This window comes from Polyodon spathula, chromosome 20 (genome assembly GCF_017654505.1).
Source record: "Polyodon spathula isolate WHYD16114869_AA chromosome 20, ASM1765450v1, whole genome shotgun sequence".
Taxonomy (NCBI): Eukaryota; Metazoa; Chordata; class Actinopteri; order Acipenseriformes; family Polyodontidae; genus Polyodon; species Polyodon spathula.
In genome coordinates, this window is record NC_054553.1 from 17,486,314 (window position 1) to 17,501,756 (window position 15,443).

At 43.0% G+C, this 15,443-nt stretch overlaps 1 protein-coding gene across 7 annotated transcripts in view; it reads right to left on the reverse strand.

Moving 5' to 3' along the window:
- Positions 1 to 3,595: 3,595 nt before the first annotated feature.
- eme1 (essential meiotic structure-specific endonuclease 1) overlaps positions 3,596 to 15,443 on the reverse strand; it is a 34,413-nt gene continuing 22,565 nt past the window's right edge. For 4 of the 7 annotated variants that reach the window (XM_041220669.1, XM_041220670.1, XM_041220668.1 and 1 more), the window contains 4 exons: positions 7,866 to 7,995; positions 7,230 to 7,345; positions 4,195 to 4,384; positions 3,596 to 3,922 (listed from right to left, as the gene is read on the reverse strand). In XM_041220669.1, coding sequence (XP_041076603.1) covers positions 3,746 to 3,922; positions 4,195 to 4,384; positions 7,230 to 7,345; positions 7,866 to 7,995 — 613 coding nt within the window. In that variant the 3' untranslated portion in view covers positions 3,596 to 3,745. The remainder of the gene's footprint in view (positions 3,923 to 4,194; positions 4,385 to 7,229; positions 7,346 to 7,865; positions 7,996 to 15,443) is intronic. The other 3 variants (XM_041220672.1, XM_041220674.1, XM_041220673.1) reach the window with 1 other exon arrangement.

Below are 15,443 nucleotides of genomic sequence, written 5' to 3' on the forward strand. Positions count from 1 at the left end.
GCTTTGTAATGGTGCTACATGGACAGGTAGTCAGACATTTGTACGTTTTTACCGCCTTGATGGTGCAAACCGAGCGAGGCCCTCTCTGGGCTCTAGGGTGTTGCAGGCGGCATGCCCTTAGGTGTCATGAGGGCTCTGAGGCTATCACCTTGGAGCTGTACTGTCACTAATCTGGAGCCACGACAGCTTTGGTTCAGCTTCCCATTCGGTAATGGCTGTCATTCCACTGGAAGGGGAATGTTAGGTTATTACCATACCCTGGTTCCCTGAAAAGAATAACAACCATTACCCTTCAAGGTCGTGTCCCCAGCTGACCTTCGATTTCGAAAATGGCGATATGCTACTGTGAGGACAACCCTCTTCAGCAGGAGGTGGGAGGGAGGGACTTCCTCCTCACAGCAGGGCCCTGATAGGGCAGTTTGTTTTATATATGCTCAGTGATTGACGGGTCAGATAGGCTCTTCCCATTCTGTAATGGTTGTCATTCTTTTTTTTTCCTTCCTCGTAAAGGAGCCTTCTACTTTCCCGATTGTTTGCTGGTAGTTTACATTACGACACAGCACGGTAAAAGTTGAAAATATTTTATCTTCTGCGGTGCCGCTTGAGTGCTGCTTCCCTCTGTCGCTGTGTGTGACTGCCTTCATTGTAAACAATTGCTTTTGGCGATTGGCACTGCCGCACCGCATCCGGTGTGAACGCCCCTTAACTATAGGAAAAGCTTATTTCTGGTGCATGGTGACAAAGAAAAAGAAAAAAAAAGAAGCAACTAGGATTTTTTCGTATGGTTTTAGTCGTACTATTTTTGCATAGGATAATGTATATCAGCTTAATCAAGCTAATAAGGTTAAATCATGCAACACACAGTGTAAAAGAGAGCTCTACATGAAGATTTTTTTCCCCTTGTTGAATAAAGTCAAATGATGGACCGAGTCTTAGAAACAAATGGAGCATTTCCCAATTAAATAGAAAAATGTAAATTAAAACCCTACTTCATATGATTATATATTTTTAGTTCAACATGTTGTTATCACAATAATTAAAAAATTGTCTCTTTTTGGTAAAGATATTAAACAGAATCATGAATTCTTCCAAGTGTGGAATAGTTTCAAAACATCATTGTAACAGGGCGAGCAGCCATGTACAGTGTTTATTTTATAACGGGACTTACCCTCCGCCCCTGTACTGTGTTTTGTGTTTATTTATTATTTACTTGTTTATAGATGACGGATAACCGCTGTGTGTTTTATTTGTTTATTATTTATTGTATGACAGCATAGCTGTGCTTTTAGTTTTGTTATTGTTTTTCAGCGTGGATGGGAAGCCCAATCCACATTATAAAACCCGTGCAGAAGGTGGCCATCTCCCGAATTAATTAAGTGATTAATTTCTTGCTAATTGGGAGATGGTCACCTGCATAAATACCTGCAGCTCTCCACGTTCGGGGTGGCATGTACGGAGGAGAGCGAGCAAGAAAATTTAAAACGATCTTGGATCAGTGAAGGCGATTGCCCAGCCTGATCTGGATCGTATTGTGTTTGTGATTTATTTTTGTTTAATTGTTTTATTTTGCTCTGTGAGCAGTGTTTATTTTTGTTTAAATATTTTATTTATTTTTTGTTCTTAAATAAAATGGCGCATGTGCCACTGCATCGTACCCTTGTTTTTGTTGTGCTTTCTTCTGGCCTGACGTCACAACAACACCATTCCCTGCCACACGTGGTGTGCATCGTGGGATCACCAGCGCCCCTGGACTCAGGCCTGAGGAAGTATTTCACAAGGGAACTGCAGTTTTTTTCATTTTTTTTGTGTTATAATTTTTTTTTTTTGGAGAAAAAGATGGGAGGAAGAGGAAAAAGGAGGTGGAGAAGACAGCAGCCGCTGCAACAGCCGCAGCAAGTCTGCCTCACCTGCCTGTGTGGGGAGGAATGGTGCTTCAACTGTGGGGAGCCTTGGCATGTATCCCCTGGCACCTACCCCATATGGCAGAAGGAGGAAACTGAAGGAGAGGTGAGGAGGAGGCAGACAGGAAGGAAGGCACGGGAGCAAGAGTGGTGCACAAACTGCATGCACTACAGGCATGAGGAGCACCACTGCCTGGAGGTCTTCCAGGACATGGACCTGGAGTGGGAGGAGCCCGAACGTCCTGTGCCCGAGTGGGAGGAGCCCGAACGTCCACAGCCCAAGAGGGGGGATTCGGTGCGTCCACAGCCCAAGAAATGGGAGCCGGTGCGTCCACAGCCCAGGTACCCACCAGCAGAGGGAGAATGCCTACTGGTTCCACCTCCACCTCAATGGCAGGACTGTTTGTCACTCCCACCTCCACCAGCAGTGGGAGAATACCTGCTGGTTCCACCTCCACCTCAATGGGAGGACTGCTTGTCGCTCTCACCTCCACCAGCAGATGGAGAATACCTGCTGATGTCACCTCCACCTCCGTGGGAGGACTGCTTGTCGCTCCAAACTCCACCAGCAGAGGGAAAGTACCTGCTGGTGGCACCTCCACCACCGTGGGAGGACTACGCACCGCTTCCACTTCCACCAGCGAAGGGAGTATGTCACGAGACCAGCTCCCCCAGCTGCACTTTCGTGGCAGGAGGAGCAGTGGCTAAAATCCCGAAAGAGGGAGCTGCCAGCCACGAAGTAGTGGGGGAGGACCTTCCACCGTGGCTGTCACCATCAACACCTTGCTCCCCCTCTTCCGGGACTTTGAGACTAAGTGGGGAGGTGGCCGTTGGGGCCATGTGTGCTTTGCACAAGGGGGGGGGGGGGGGGGGGGGGGGGGGGGGGGTATGTGTAACAGGGCGAGCAGTCCTGTACAGTGTTTATTTTATAACAGGGCTTACCCTCCACCCCTGAACTGTGTTTTGTGTTTATTTATTATTTACTTTTGTTTAGAGATGACAGCAAACCACTGTGTGTTTTGTTTGTTTATTATTTATTGTATGACAGCGTAGCTATGCTTTTAGTTTTGTTATTGTTTTTCAGCGTGGGTGGGAAGCCCCATCCACATTGACAACTTGTGCAGAAGGTGGCCATCTCCCGAATTAAGTGATTAATTTGTTGCTGATTGGGAGATGGTCACCAGCATAAATACCTGCAGCTCTCTGCACTTTGGGGGTGGCTGTACGTAGGCGAGAGCGAGAGAGAAGAAAATAAATCTAAAACGATCTTGGATCAGTGAAGGCGATTGCCCAGCCTGATCTGGAATTGTGTTTGTGATTTATTTTTGTTTAATTGTTTTATTTTGCTCTGTGAGCAGTGTTTATTTTGTTTAAATGTTTTATTTATTTTTTGTTTTTAAATATAACGGTGCATGTGCCACTGCACCGTACCTTTGTTTTTGTTGTGCTTTCTTCTGGTCTGAGTCACCGCAACGCCATTCCCTGCCACAATCAGATTAATGGTTATATTTACAATCAATATGTGCAATAATAGATTACACAAATAAGCAAAGAAACTCGATACAACTTTTACATGTAACAATATTGTATGACAGACCTCTTGTTTTTGGCACATTAGAGAGAGAGACAGTAAAATAAGAACTCATGTCAAAGATCTTGAAAAGGTTAAACAGTTCAAACGATTAGAACTGAAAGGCAAGTAAAGTATCAGGCAATACCAGACTTTTTTATTATCATTAAACATTACACAATTTAAAGAAATCATTTTGAATTAGTATTTTTCAACATATCATGAAATATCTCCATCTTGAAAGTGTCAGCTTCTATATTTATGGCTTCGTTATCTAGCCTGTGGCCTCCAATGACAGCTCAGGGTCAAGAGATGTCACCAGTAAATAGATGCGCTTGGAGAGCTCTGGTCCGACACGGCGAGATGTTGAAGTCACCCCCTCACCTCGGCGAACTAGAATATCTGCAAGAAGGGTGTGCCTCTCCTGATCACTGCTGCATTTACGATATGCCTGAGGATGAAAAAAATACACAGTTACAGTATTGAACTCTTCCAATCAACTTACATTTTATTCAGCAAGTGCTGACAGATATCCTGCTGTATAACTCTGCAGTGTGAACAGTTGGATAGATCATAGCATCTAAAGGTAAAATATGCCAGGTGAAGCAATCACCCAAATTAAGCAGTTTAAACTAAAACTACTGAGGGCCATTGTGACTGCTGTATACCGATATATGTCACCATCATCCTTTTGAGACTGTGAAGCTTTTGTGTGGCACTCACCCGGACAAGCAGCTGTGGCGAGGGGTATGCAGCCAGGATGGCACTGGCAATTTCAGGGCTGACGCGGTTAAACTGTTGGATCTGCCTCTTCCACACCTGAATGAGTCCCTTTCCACTGCGGTCCACCTTGCACCCTCCCGACCACTCACTCTCCAGGTAGAAGGAGAAACCCGCTTGGTTACGCTCATGCCTGCATAAGACAATGAGTGGCTTGCACAGAAGTAGAATAACTGAAGAGTAGGTACTCTCAGAGTAAACAACAGTTAGCTTAGACTGCTTTCACCACAGATGACTAAGTTTACTAAAGAAGAGAGCAAGTTAAACCCAGCCACCCTCAGTGTCCTAACCAAGTTTTATCATAAGAGATTCCAGGATATACATACAAATATAAGTGTGACATATTGTACAGACGGATGGTTGGTGGGACATAGACAGCCAGCATATACCCCCAGATTTCCATTAGGGATGTGTGAAAAGTTGTCACAGATGGCTTTGTGTGGTGTGTGGGTGGTGACGTCAGGTTCAGGAAGCAGTAGTCAAAACAAGGTATTGCGGGGTAAAACTGAAACTCAACAGTGCTCAGTACATTTATTAGATAATAAACAAAATAACAACTAAAACAAAAGGGAACAAGGGCCAAACAAACAATAACAAAACAGCCATGAATGAAACAAACAAGTATCTTCCTGGGTTTTAATCAGCATGTATAGCAATTGTTTACTTTAGTTTAATCCTCTTTCAGACTTGCGTCTCTCCTCTGACACCATCCGCCTAATCAACCTGGAGTGCGTCTTTTTATAGTTTGTGGCTGTAGCCTTAATTACCTAATTTGATACAATAATTACCTTAAGGCTCCAGCCATATTCCCAAGAGAGTACTAGGGAAGGGGTTTTAACCCCATCCCCACTGACTACACATTATAAGACAGGCTTTTTCGTCAGTCTCAAACACCAAATAATAAAAGACGGATGGTGCTCGACCACCCGCATATAAACACATAATAACAAATGAATACACATACATAAATAATAACACAAGGGGTGAGGCACCCCGTCACAAAAGTGCAAAGATTTTGCGCGGTTAAATAGAAAAAAATACCTCTGATCAAAAACCCATTTTTAAAATGAAAAAGTCAACGATATATTCAAGAAGTGACTGCTCCCCCTTCCCTTTAGTTTCTCAGTTAACTTTCCTGTCTATTCAAAGAGAATCTGTCACAATATACAAAGTATAGTAGCATAGTAATAATTTAACCCGTGCCTGGCATTACATAAGGTGTTAAATTATAAAACCAACAGTAAACAACCCATCATGTCTACTCCACAAGAACCTGTTCTATGTCTTTTGTTTACAGTTTGTCAAAATACAGTGGCTCTCAAAAGCAATTCACCCCCCCCCTTGGACTTTTCCACATTTGATTTTGTTACAATATGGAATCAAAATAGATTTAATTAGGAGTTTTTGCCACTGATCAACACATAAAAAAGTCCATAATGTCAAAGTGAAAAAAAAAAAGTACAAATTGTTCTAAATTAATTACAAATATAAAACAGAAAATAATATTCACCCCCTTTGCTATGACACACCTAAATAAGCTCTGGTGCAATCAATTGTCTTTAGAAGTCACGTTGAATGGAGTCCACCTGTGTGCAATTCAGGTGATTCACATGATTTCAGGTTAAATACACCTGTCTCTGGGAGGTCCCACAGTTGCTTAGTACATTTCCTAACAAAAACTACATCATGAAGACGAAGGAACATTCAAAGCAAATCCGAATAAGGTTCTTCAAAAGCACTGATCAGGGGTAGGATATAAGAACATTTCCAAGGCACTGAATATCCCCCGGAGCACAGTAAAGTCCATTATTAAGAAATGGAGAGAATATGGCACAACTGTGAATCTACAACAGGCCATCCTCGAAAACTGAGTATCCTGGCGAGAAGGGCACTAGTCAGGGAAGCCACCAAGAGGCCTATGGCAACTCTAAAGGAGTTACAGTCTTCCACGGCTGAGCTGGGAGACACTGCATACGGCAACAATAGCCATTGTTGAAAAAAAACTCACATCAAATCTTGGCTAGAGTTTGCCAGAAGGCATGACTCTGAAGCCAAGTGGAAGAATATTCTATAGACTGATGAGACCAAAATAGAGCTTTTTGGCCTCATCGCTAAGCACTATGTTTGGCGCACATCATCCTGAGAACACCATCCCTACCATGAAGCATGGTGGTGGCAACACCATGCTATGGGGATGCTTCTCTGTGTCAGGGCCTGGAAAGTTTGTGAAGATAGAGGGCAAAATGGATACAGCAAAGTACAGAGAAATCCTGGAGGAAAACCTGCTGAAATCTGCAAGAGACCTGGGACTTGGGAGAAGACAGCAGGACAATGACCCTAAACATACAGCCAAAGCCACACTGGAGTGGCTTAAAAACAAAAAGGTAAATGTCCTGGAGTGGCCCAGTCAAAGCCCAGACCTCAATCCAACTGAGAATATATGGAAAGAGTTGAAAATTGCTGTTCACGAAAGGTCCCCATCCAACTTGACGGAGCTCGAACAATTTTGCAAAGAAGAATTGGCAAAATTTGTAGTGTCCAGATGTGCAAAGCTGGAAGAGACTTATCCAAATAGACTCATGGCTGTAATTGCTGCCAAAGGTGCCTCCACCAAATATTGATTCAAGGGGGTGAATACTTATGCAATCAATTATTTTCCGTTTTGCATTTGTAATTAATTTAGAACAATTTGTGGATTTTATTTTTCACTTTGACATTATGGACTTTTTTGTGTTGATCAGTGGCAAAAACTTCTAATTAAATCCATTTTGATTCCATGTTGTAACACAATAAAATGTGGAAAAGTCCAAAGGGGGGTGAATATTTTTGAGAGCCACTGTATATTTTATTCATGATATCATTTTTGTATCTTCACTCCCCCACCCCCATTTCAAGAAACGTATCGAGACTTCTCTGGTGCTATACCTGCCTGTTGTTTGGGCAGTGGAAACAAGACTTGCTCAAGGTAAGAGACTTACTTGAATGGTGCTTCAGCCACAGCTTTGGTTACCATAGCAATGTAATCAGAAAACTCCTTCCAGGTCTCCAGGAAGCGAACCTGAACCTCTGTGTGCAGCTGCAGGTCCACTAGAGCCTGAGGACAAAGAGCACAATCAGTGGATTAGTTTCGAAGGTACAAGGGGCACTCAGATAGTACAGTTGATCAGTTTTGAAGTAACAAAGGGCACATATAGTACAGTGGATCAATTTTGAAGGTACAAAGGGCACAGATAGTACAGTGGATCAGTTAAGAAGGTACAAAGAGCACAATCAGATAGTACAGTGGATCAGTTTCGAAGAGACTCCTGTTGCACAGTGGAGAAAAGGGGAATCTGACATGGTCACTGATCACAAGAGAGAATACAAAGAAAAGGCATCTAGCCCAGGCTTTAAGTCCAAACTGTCAGATATCACCTTGCCATTGCTGATCTTCTAATTACTTGTGTCTACCTTAAATGCATTTTGTGGTTTCAAATGTGTACCTGAAATGCTGCCTTCCAGTTTGTGCTCTCAAGAATGATGTTTCTTGCGATGATACTCAATGTGCCCTTTGACTAATGGCAAATTTTAAAGATTAACCATATTGGTGTTATTTGAATCATTGGCTGGCTCACCTCTTCCAAGTCCACCCGGGACACGTCTGGCAGCAGCTCTCCCTCTCTCCTCTTCTTTCGTTTATTTATACCATCCCCCTCCCCTAGCACAGCCTGACGATGTTTCTTCTGGTTCTGAGATTTCTGGGACCTGCAGACATAGATGTTGAGTTGAACTCTTAACTGCACCCAACCAGACTATTAGTGAAATAGACAAAGCAAAAGGGGAATGGTAGCCTTGACATAATGGTCTGTAAACATGAAACAAAACTGACCCCCAATACCATTTTATTTCATGTTTACAAACCATTCAGGGATAAGACGGTTTCACAGGAAATTGGTAGAGCAGAAATAAGCAGACATCGTCTCACTATTACAGATAAGCAGACATTGTCTCACTATTAGTTATTTTTTAGAGTCAAAAACAAAGGTGCAGGCAGTATTTCTGTATAAAATGTGTCATCTCATCTAGCTAGGCAAGTACGTTATTTCACTTTTTTTTTTTTATCCTTCATAGATTGATAACACTGTTAAACTATGCTTTTTTCCAATTCCATTTTCCTTTAAACTGCGGTTTTATATTTAAAATGACTTATTTATTGCAATGTGTTACAATAAATATTTAATTTAAAAACGTCTATTTAAATATATATATATATTATATATATAAAAAAAATCATCCCTAAAAAGTATACCATAGTAGTATAGCACACTAAAATGATAAGCATAGGCAAGCAATGTATTGTGAAGCCTAGAGAGGTATGGTACAGAGCATATAAAAAAAAAAGTCAAACCATGGTAAACTATGATAAATACAAAATCATGGGAAAACTGCAAAATTAGCATTCAAATGTAACCTGTGGTAAACTTTTCAGGAATTATTTGCTGTGATTTAATTTAGACCTATATGTGGTTGAAAACAATAAAACATTATTGCCAGTGAGACAAGCGTTTACTGTGTACACGTAGGGATGCAGTGCTATATTTAGAAGTGAGGGGTCGCTATAATCTATTACGTAGTTACATTTTTACAGTTTACATTTACAGTAGTCCATGAGTTCAACTAATTTCTCAGTAGATGAGAATCCATCCGGGACTTTCTAGAACTACGTGATTAGTCTTCAATGAATTAGGTTTAAGAGATTTTACTTCAACTCTATAAGCAGCCGCTCAAGCATGGTGCAGTCAGTAACCCACCGCAATAATACAGGAGACCACTGGCACCAATTCCCAGCTACTGATGTCTATTGTTGAAATCAATTACTGCCGCATGCCCCTTGGACCCCTGACCAACAAATCTCATCTGTCTCTATGCTTCTGACCTTGCTCCTTCCATTATGCACACACTCAACCTGTCCTTTGTTTCAAGCCTGGTTCCTGTTGCCCTCAAGACTGCCCAAGTAACGCTAGTGCTCAAAAAACTCTCCCTTAACTCGGCTGTTTTTTCTAACTTCCATCTCAGATCCAATCTTCCTTCTCTCTCCAAAACTCTTGAAAAACATCTAGCACATAACAATGATATCTATAAAGACCACGGCAAAAAATAAATCTATGGTGCAAATATTAGGAACACTTGATTTTGCTCAAGTGCACAAAAATAAATATGCATTGTGGAAATGATAAACGGCTCTCCTCATACCAACTTCAGTCTATCTCATCTGGTAACTTGCCTGACACTGAGGCTACAGACTGTGCAACCCCCTTATTAGTCACTGGAAGCTCATATCACTGTTTCCAGACCAGACAGCCAATGGGAAGGCTCCCTGTCTGCTTGCAGAAATCACAAGCTTTCCTATTGGCTAATTGCACAGGATTTGAGGACACCAGTAAACTACTCACTATCTGCAGTGCCCAATCACAAAAAAAGTACAGACACATCTAGGATAATAATAAAAAAACAAAACACAACATATATACTATCCTTGATCTAGGGGAGGCTTTTCGGGTTTGCACCAATCCACATCATCACTGGAGCGTAGTTATGCCCAGGGTATGTTAGAGGACACCAGTAAACTACTCACTATCTGCAGTGCCCAATCACAAAAAAAGTAAAGAAAACATCTAGGATAATAATAAAAATAAAAAATAAAAACATCTATAATATACTATCCTTGATCTAGGGGAGGCTTTTCGGGTTTGCACCAGCCCACATCATCACTGCAGCGTAGTTCCACCCAGGGTATTTACACTGCCTACTTCCTGATCATCTTGCTATAAGTGTTTTCAGATTGCCATTTATTGCTGTGACACCTTAGCGACACTGCAGTGATTAACTAACTGAGTAGCTAACTGGCTGTTTTGACCTAGTTCCCGGCCACCTAGGAACACCAAACTTGGTATGTGAAATGTCACCTACATTTCAGTACCATTCATATTGCTGTGCCACCTATAGGGGCACTGCAGCGAATAGCTAACTGGATAGCTAACTGTCTTTTTTCTATTAGAATGCAAAACTAATGACTATTACTTAAAAGTTGTTAAATTAAAATTCACTATCAAATCGTTATATACAAGCAACTCTATGCTGTTTTTTTTTTCAGAATAATGTACCACAGCCCTGGAGGAGAGGGTATTGCAACAGTAACACAGGGTCTCAATTACCACATGCATTACACACACACACACAAGTACAATGAGGGACAGTTACTTTGTTAAACTCCTTGACAATTTTAAACGGCTCTATTAAGTTGCCTCTGGCTCTACTTCCTTCTAGGCTATACTAGTGGTTCTATGACCTGTAAGTTGTGTATCCTAGCTTCATTGTTTGTTAATACCAAATCTAGACATGAATTGTATTTAGTCGGTGCATTCACCATTTGTGATAACAAACAACCTTACACTACCGACCTCTCTGCCTGAAGTAGAAGACTGGCTGTACCGCAGCTACGCTTCCCTGCCTCCAGAGCCCGCTCCTTCTCCTCCCTCGCCCAGCAGTGTTAGAATAACCTTCCTACAGATGTTAAGACTGCCCAGTCCCTGACCACTTTCCAGCACCTCCTCAAGTCACACCTCTTCAGACAACACCTGTAAAACTCGACTCTTCCCTTCTGGGCAATATAGCACTCTGCCTTTAATGCACTTCAACTTGCACTTATCCAGTATTTAATCCTGAATCTTGTATTTCACTTATGATGAACCCTGATGTAACTATCAACACTTCTCTGCTCTTGAACTGCCCCAATATCAAATCGTACTGTGTTTTGTATTTGCTTTTATTAGGACTGAAGTCATTATATTTTGTATCTTGCTCTTAATTGTACTGTAATTCTTGGTATGTATTTTTTGTATAGAACTGTAAGTCCCCTGGGTAAGGACGTCTGCTAATAAATAAATAAAAATAAAATAATAATAACTTGTCGTTCCAAAACGACAATGGTCCAAAGCACATATCAAAATCTACTTCAGAATGGTTGAAGGTTCTGGAATGGCCTAGTCAAAGATCTGATCAAAATCTGATTGAAAATCTTTGGTATGAGTTGAAGAAGGCTGTGAACAAGAGAAGTCCTCGGAATTTGAATGAACCTGAACAAATTTGCATTGAAGAAAGGCCAAACATCATTAAAGAATCATGCCAAAAGCTCATTGACAAATAAGCTAATCGTTTAAACATGGTTATTATTGCTAAAGGTGCCTCAACTACAGTGCCATGAAAAAGTATTTCCCCAGTCTGATTTTCTGCATTTTTGCACATTTTCACATTGAATTTGGTCAGGTCTTTTTGTGGGTTTGTCACAAAGAAGGCCGGAGTGGGGGATATCAGACCAGAAACAGGAACCAGGAAATAAACAGAGAGGTGGAGTTTTGGGGAAGCTGAGCGCTTGCTTGCACTTAGCATTTAATGATTTAATAGAATAGTAAATAAAAAAGCTGTAACAAACAAAAACACAGGACATGGCACTGGTAGCCAAAATAAACAGACAAACAAAACAGACTGTAGCAGGGGGAGATCTGTGCTGACTCTGCTGGCGTGTTCACAGGGCTGCAGTCGTCCAACAACCGCCTGTGAGTCATGGCAGTGACAAGGGGAGGTGGGAAAGTGGGTGTGTGGACTTTCCCCCTCACTGAATGGCTGAGAGGAGAGTCTTGGGAGATTGTTGGCCCTATAAGATAATGCTCTGCTGTTTCCTCAGGTCTGCCCTTTAAACGCGCCGAGAGTGCAGAAGCGCTGGTCGAGGACCAAGAACCAGTCAGGAGAAAACAAAACTGAGTGTTTCTGAGCGAGACAGTGAGAGCGGGGAACCCTTGGGCAGACCCCGGAGTATTGTAACGGAACAGGCTAGGTAGCCGGCAGTGTAGGACGGCGATCCGGATCGCACGGGTAGCGGCGACTTGGATATAGCTGTCAAGCGCAGCATCTTTTCTTTGTAGTTTTGTTACTGTTTTATTTTCCCTGTTTCTTTGTGCCTTCTGTTTTGAATTATTGTTTCGAAGCACCTGCAAGTGCGCCGGTATTGTGTACCATCGCTTGGTATTCCCGTGATTCTGTTTACCATCGTTGGTAACACTACGTAACACAATTTTTGTTCCTAAGTGTTATTTCCTAATTGCTTATGCCTCAAAAGTATAGAAAATGGCTTTTATTCCCCACAAACTTTGCTTTTGTGACCAGGACAGTGATATTTTGAAATTGACCTATTTCCAATGAGAAAACGGGCGAATGTGTCAGAAAAAAACAACGTATGACATATGACAAATTAACATGTATTTATACTAAAGTAATACAAAAATGACTACAAAAGATTTAGAAGTGAGTAGTTTTTCGAGATTTACGATTATACTGTAAATCACTTTCACGAATCAGCCCCCAAATGTAGTCTCCCATCATGTTCTCGTTATACTGTCCTTGGTAGTGGCGTTCAAAGTCCAGTATATCCTGGTGGAAGCACTCACCTTGCTCCTCCGAGTACGCTCCCATGTTGTCCTTGAATTTATCAAGATGAGCATCAAGGATATGGACTTTGAGGGACATCCTACAGCCCATTGTGCCGTAGTTCTTCACCAGAGTCTCAACCAGCTCCACATAGTTTTCGGCCTTGTGATTGCCCAGGAAGCCCCAAACCACTGCGACAAACCTGTTCCAAGCCGCTTTCTCCTTACTAGTGAGCTTCTTGGGGAATTCATTACACTCCAGGATCTTCTTTATCTGTGGTTTGACGAAGACACCGGCTTTGACCCTTGCCTCAGACAGCTTAGGGAAGAAGTCTTGAAGGTACTTGAAGGCTGCCGACTCCTTATCTAGAGCTCTGACAAATTGTTTCATAAGGCCCAATTTGATGTGCAGTGGTGGCATCAGCACCTTCCGGGGGTCCACCAGTGACTCCCACTTGACGTTGTTCCTCACCACAGAGAACTCGGTCCGCTGTGGCCAGTCCCGCCTGTGGTAGTGCGCCTTGGTGTCCCTGCTGTCCCAAAGGCAAAGATAGCAGGGAAACTTGGTAAAACCGCCTTGCAGACCCATCAGGAATGCCACCATTTTGAAGTCTCCTATGACCTCCCAGCCATACTCATCATACTTCAAGGCGTCCAGCAAGGTCTTGATGCTGTTGTAATCCTCTTTGAGGTGCACCGAGTGAGCCAGGGGAAGAGACGGGTACTTGTTACCATTATGGAGCAGCATGGCTTTGAGGCTCCTAGATGAGCTGTCAATGAAGAGGCGCCACTCATTCTGGTTACAGGCGATTCCGATTGCCTCGAACAGACTGGTCACATTGTGGCAGAAGCAGAGCCCATCTTGACGGGTGAAGAAGCTGGAAAAAGGTTGGTGACGCTTCCTCTGATCTGCGACTTGCACACTTTCATCCAACAAGTTCCACTGCTTGAGCCTAGACGTCAAAAGCTCGGCATTGGACTTGGTGAGACCAAGATCTCTAATCAAGTCATTGAGGTCTTTTTGGTTGGGGTAGTATGGGTTTCTCTCCTCAGCTCCACCTCTGAAATTGTCATCTGGATCTACAACGTCTTCCTCGCTCTCTGACTTGCTGCTCTCTTCTAAAGACGGCTGCTCTCTCTCCGGAGGAGTGGGTATGGGGAGCTCATGGCAGTGTGGCACCGGGGCGATGGATGAAGGAAGGTCCGGATACCTGATAACAGGTGCATTCTTGCCAGTCTGACGTTTGGAAGGGTCCACCATGCAGAAGTAGCAGTTGCTTGAGTGGTCAGTGGGTTCCCGCCCAATTCTTGGGATAGCGAACTTCATGGCTCTCTTTTCCCCTCTCTACCATCCTACAAAAATACATTTATTTCACCCATGACTAATGTGTAAGAGATTCTCACAACATTTTTCATATATATTTTTTCAATAACATTGAAAATTGTAAAACATTTTAAAATTAAAAACTTTTACAATTTAAAATTTTTTAACAAATGTTATAACATAAAATTCTGAGCAACAATTGTCCATCTTACCTTCCAGAGTTTTTTTGCAGTGCTCGCAGGTGAAATGAGGTGCCCAGGGTTTGTCTTGATCCCCGACAGGCATGCCGAAATATGCCTTGTAGGCCTCACACATCTTAGCAGATGCTTCCACGGAGTACTTTTTCGCTCGTCTTGATAAATTGGCCACAGACATAGCAAAATGTGTCTGCCGAATGCTTGCAGCCTCTTGATGCCATCTCAGAAAAATGCAGATATGTATCCACTTAGGCAGCTGGAACTAAACTGAACTGGTGGGCTTAAGGCCCTTGTATTTATGCTACTATTTATATTACTGGAAAGTTCTAGAAGTTACTCTAAGTTTACTCAGCACTGAATCTATCTGGAATGTTCTGGAAAATATGTAAAATTTCAAAATATCACTGTCCTGGTCAAAAAAGCAAAGTTTGTGGGGAATAATAGCTATTTTCTATACTTCTGAGGTATAAGCAATCAGGAAATAACACTTACTACCCAGGAACCAAAAAAAAAAAAATTTGTTACACGGTGTAATCAGACCACGGATCAACAGCGCCACCTGCGGGCTAAAAGAAAAATAGAAATCCAAAATAAAACTGGGCACCTGTGCGGTGTTGCCAAATCCACCTGTCTGTCTCCTGTGTCAGTGCATTACCCACCACCCTTTCACACGTGGTGTTAGGAAGTGGGATTCACTGGCATTGACCCAAGCAGTGCATCTACAGAAGGAGGAGACTGGCAATGGATGCCACGATGATGGACCTCCTGCGACAGACACTCACCGCGGCAGTGCAGGGGGCAGCTAGACCCGCAGCTCCAGACCACTCCTTACAGAGACCCACCAAAATGACGGCCGAGGATCGACCTGACGCCTACTTGGAGGTGTTCGAGGCCATGGCGATCTCGGCCGGGTGGCCCCAAGCCCAGTGGGCTAGCTGTTTGTTGCCACAACTCACCGGGGAGGCTCAAGCAGCTGCGAGGACGCTGTCCCCGGAGCACATGCTGGATTACCCCCTGCTGAAGGGAGCCATTCTAAATCGTGTGAGGGCCACACCGGAGGGCTACCTGAAGAAATTCCGGGAGGAGCAGTTTGTGTGGGGGAGCAACCCCGAGCTATTGCCCACCGGCTAAAGGATTATGCCATGGGCTGGCTGAACCCGGACGCGGTCACCAAAGCCAGGTTGGTGGAGCAGTTTCTGGAGTGTCTGG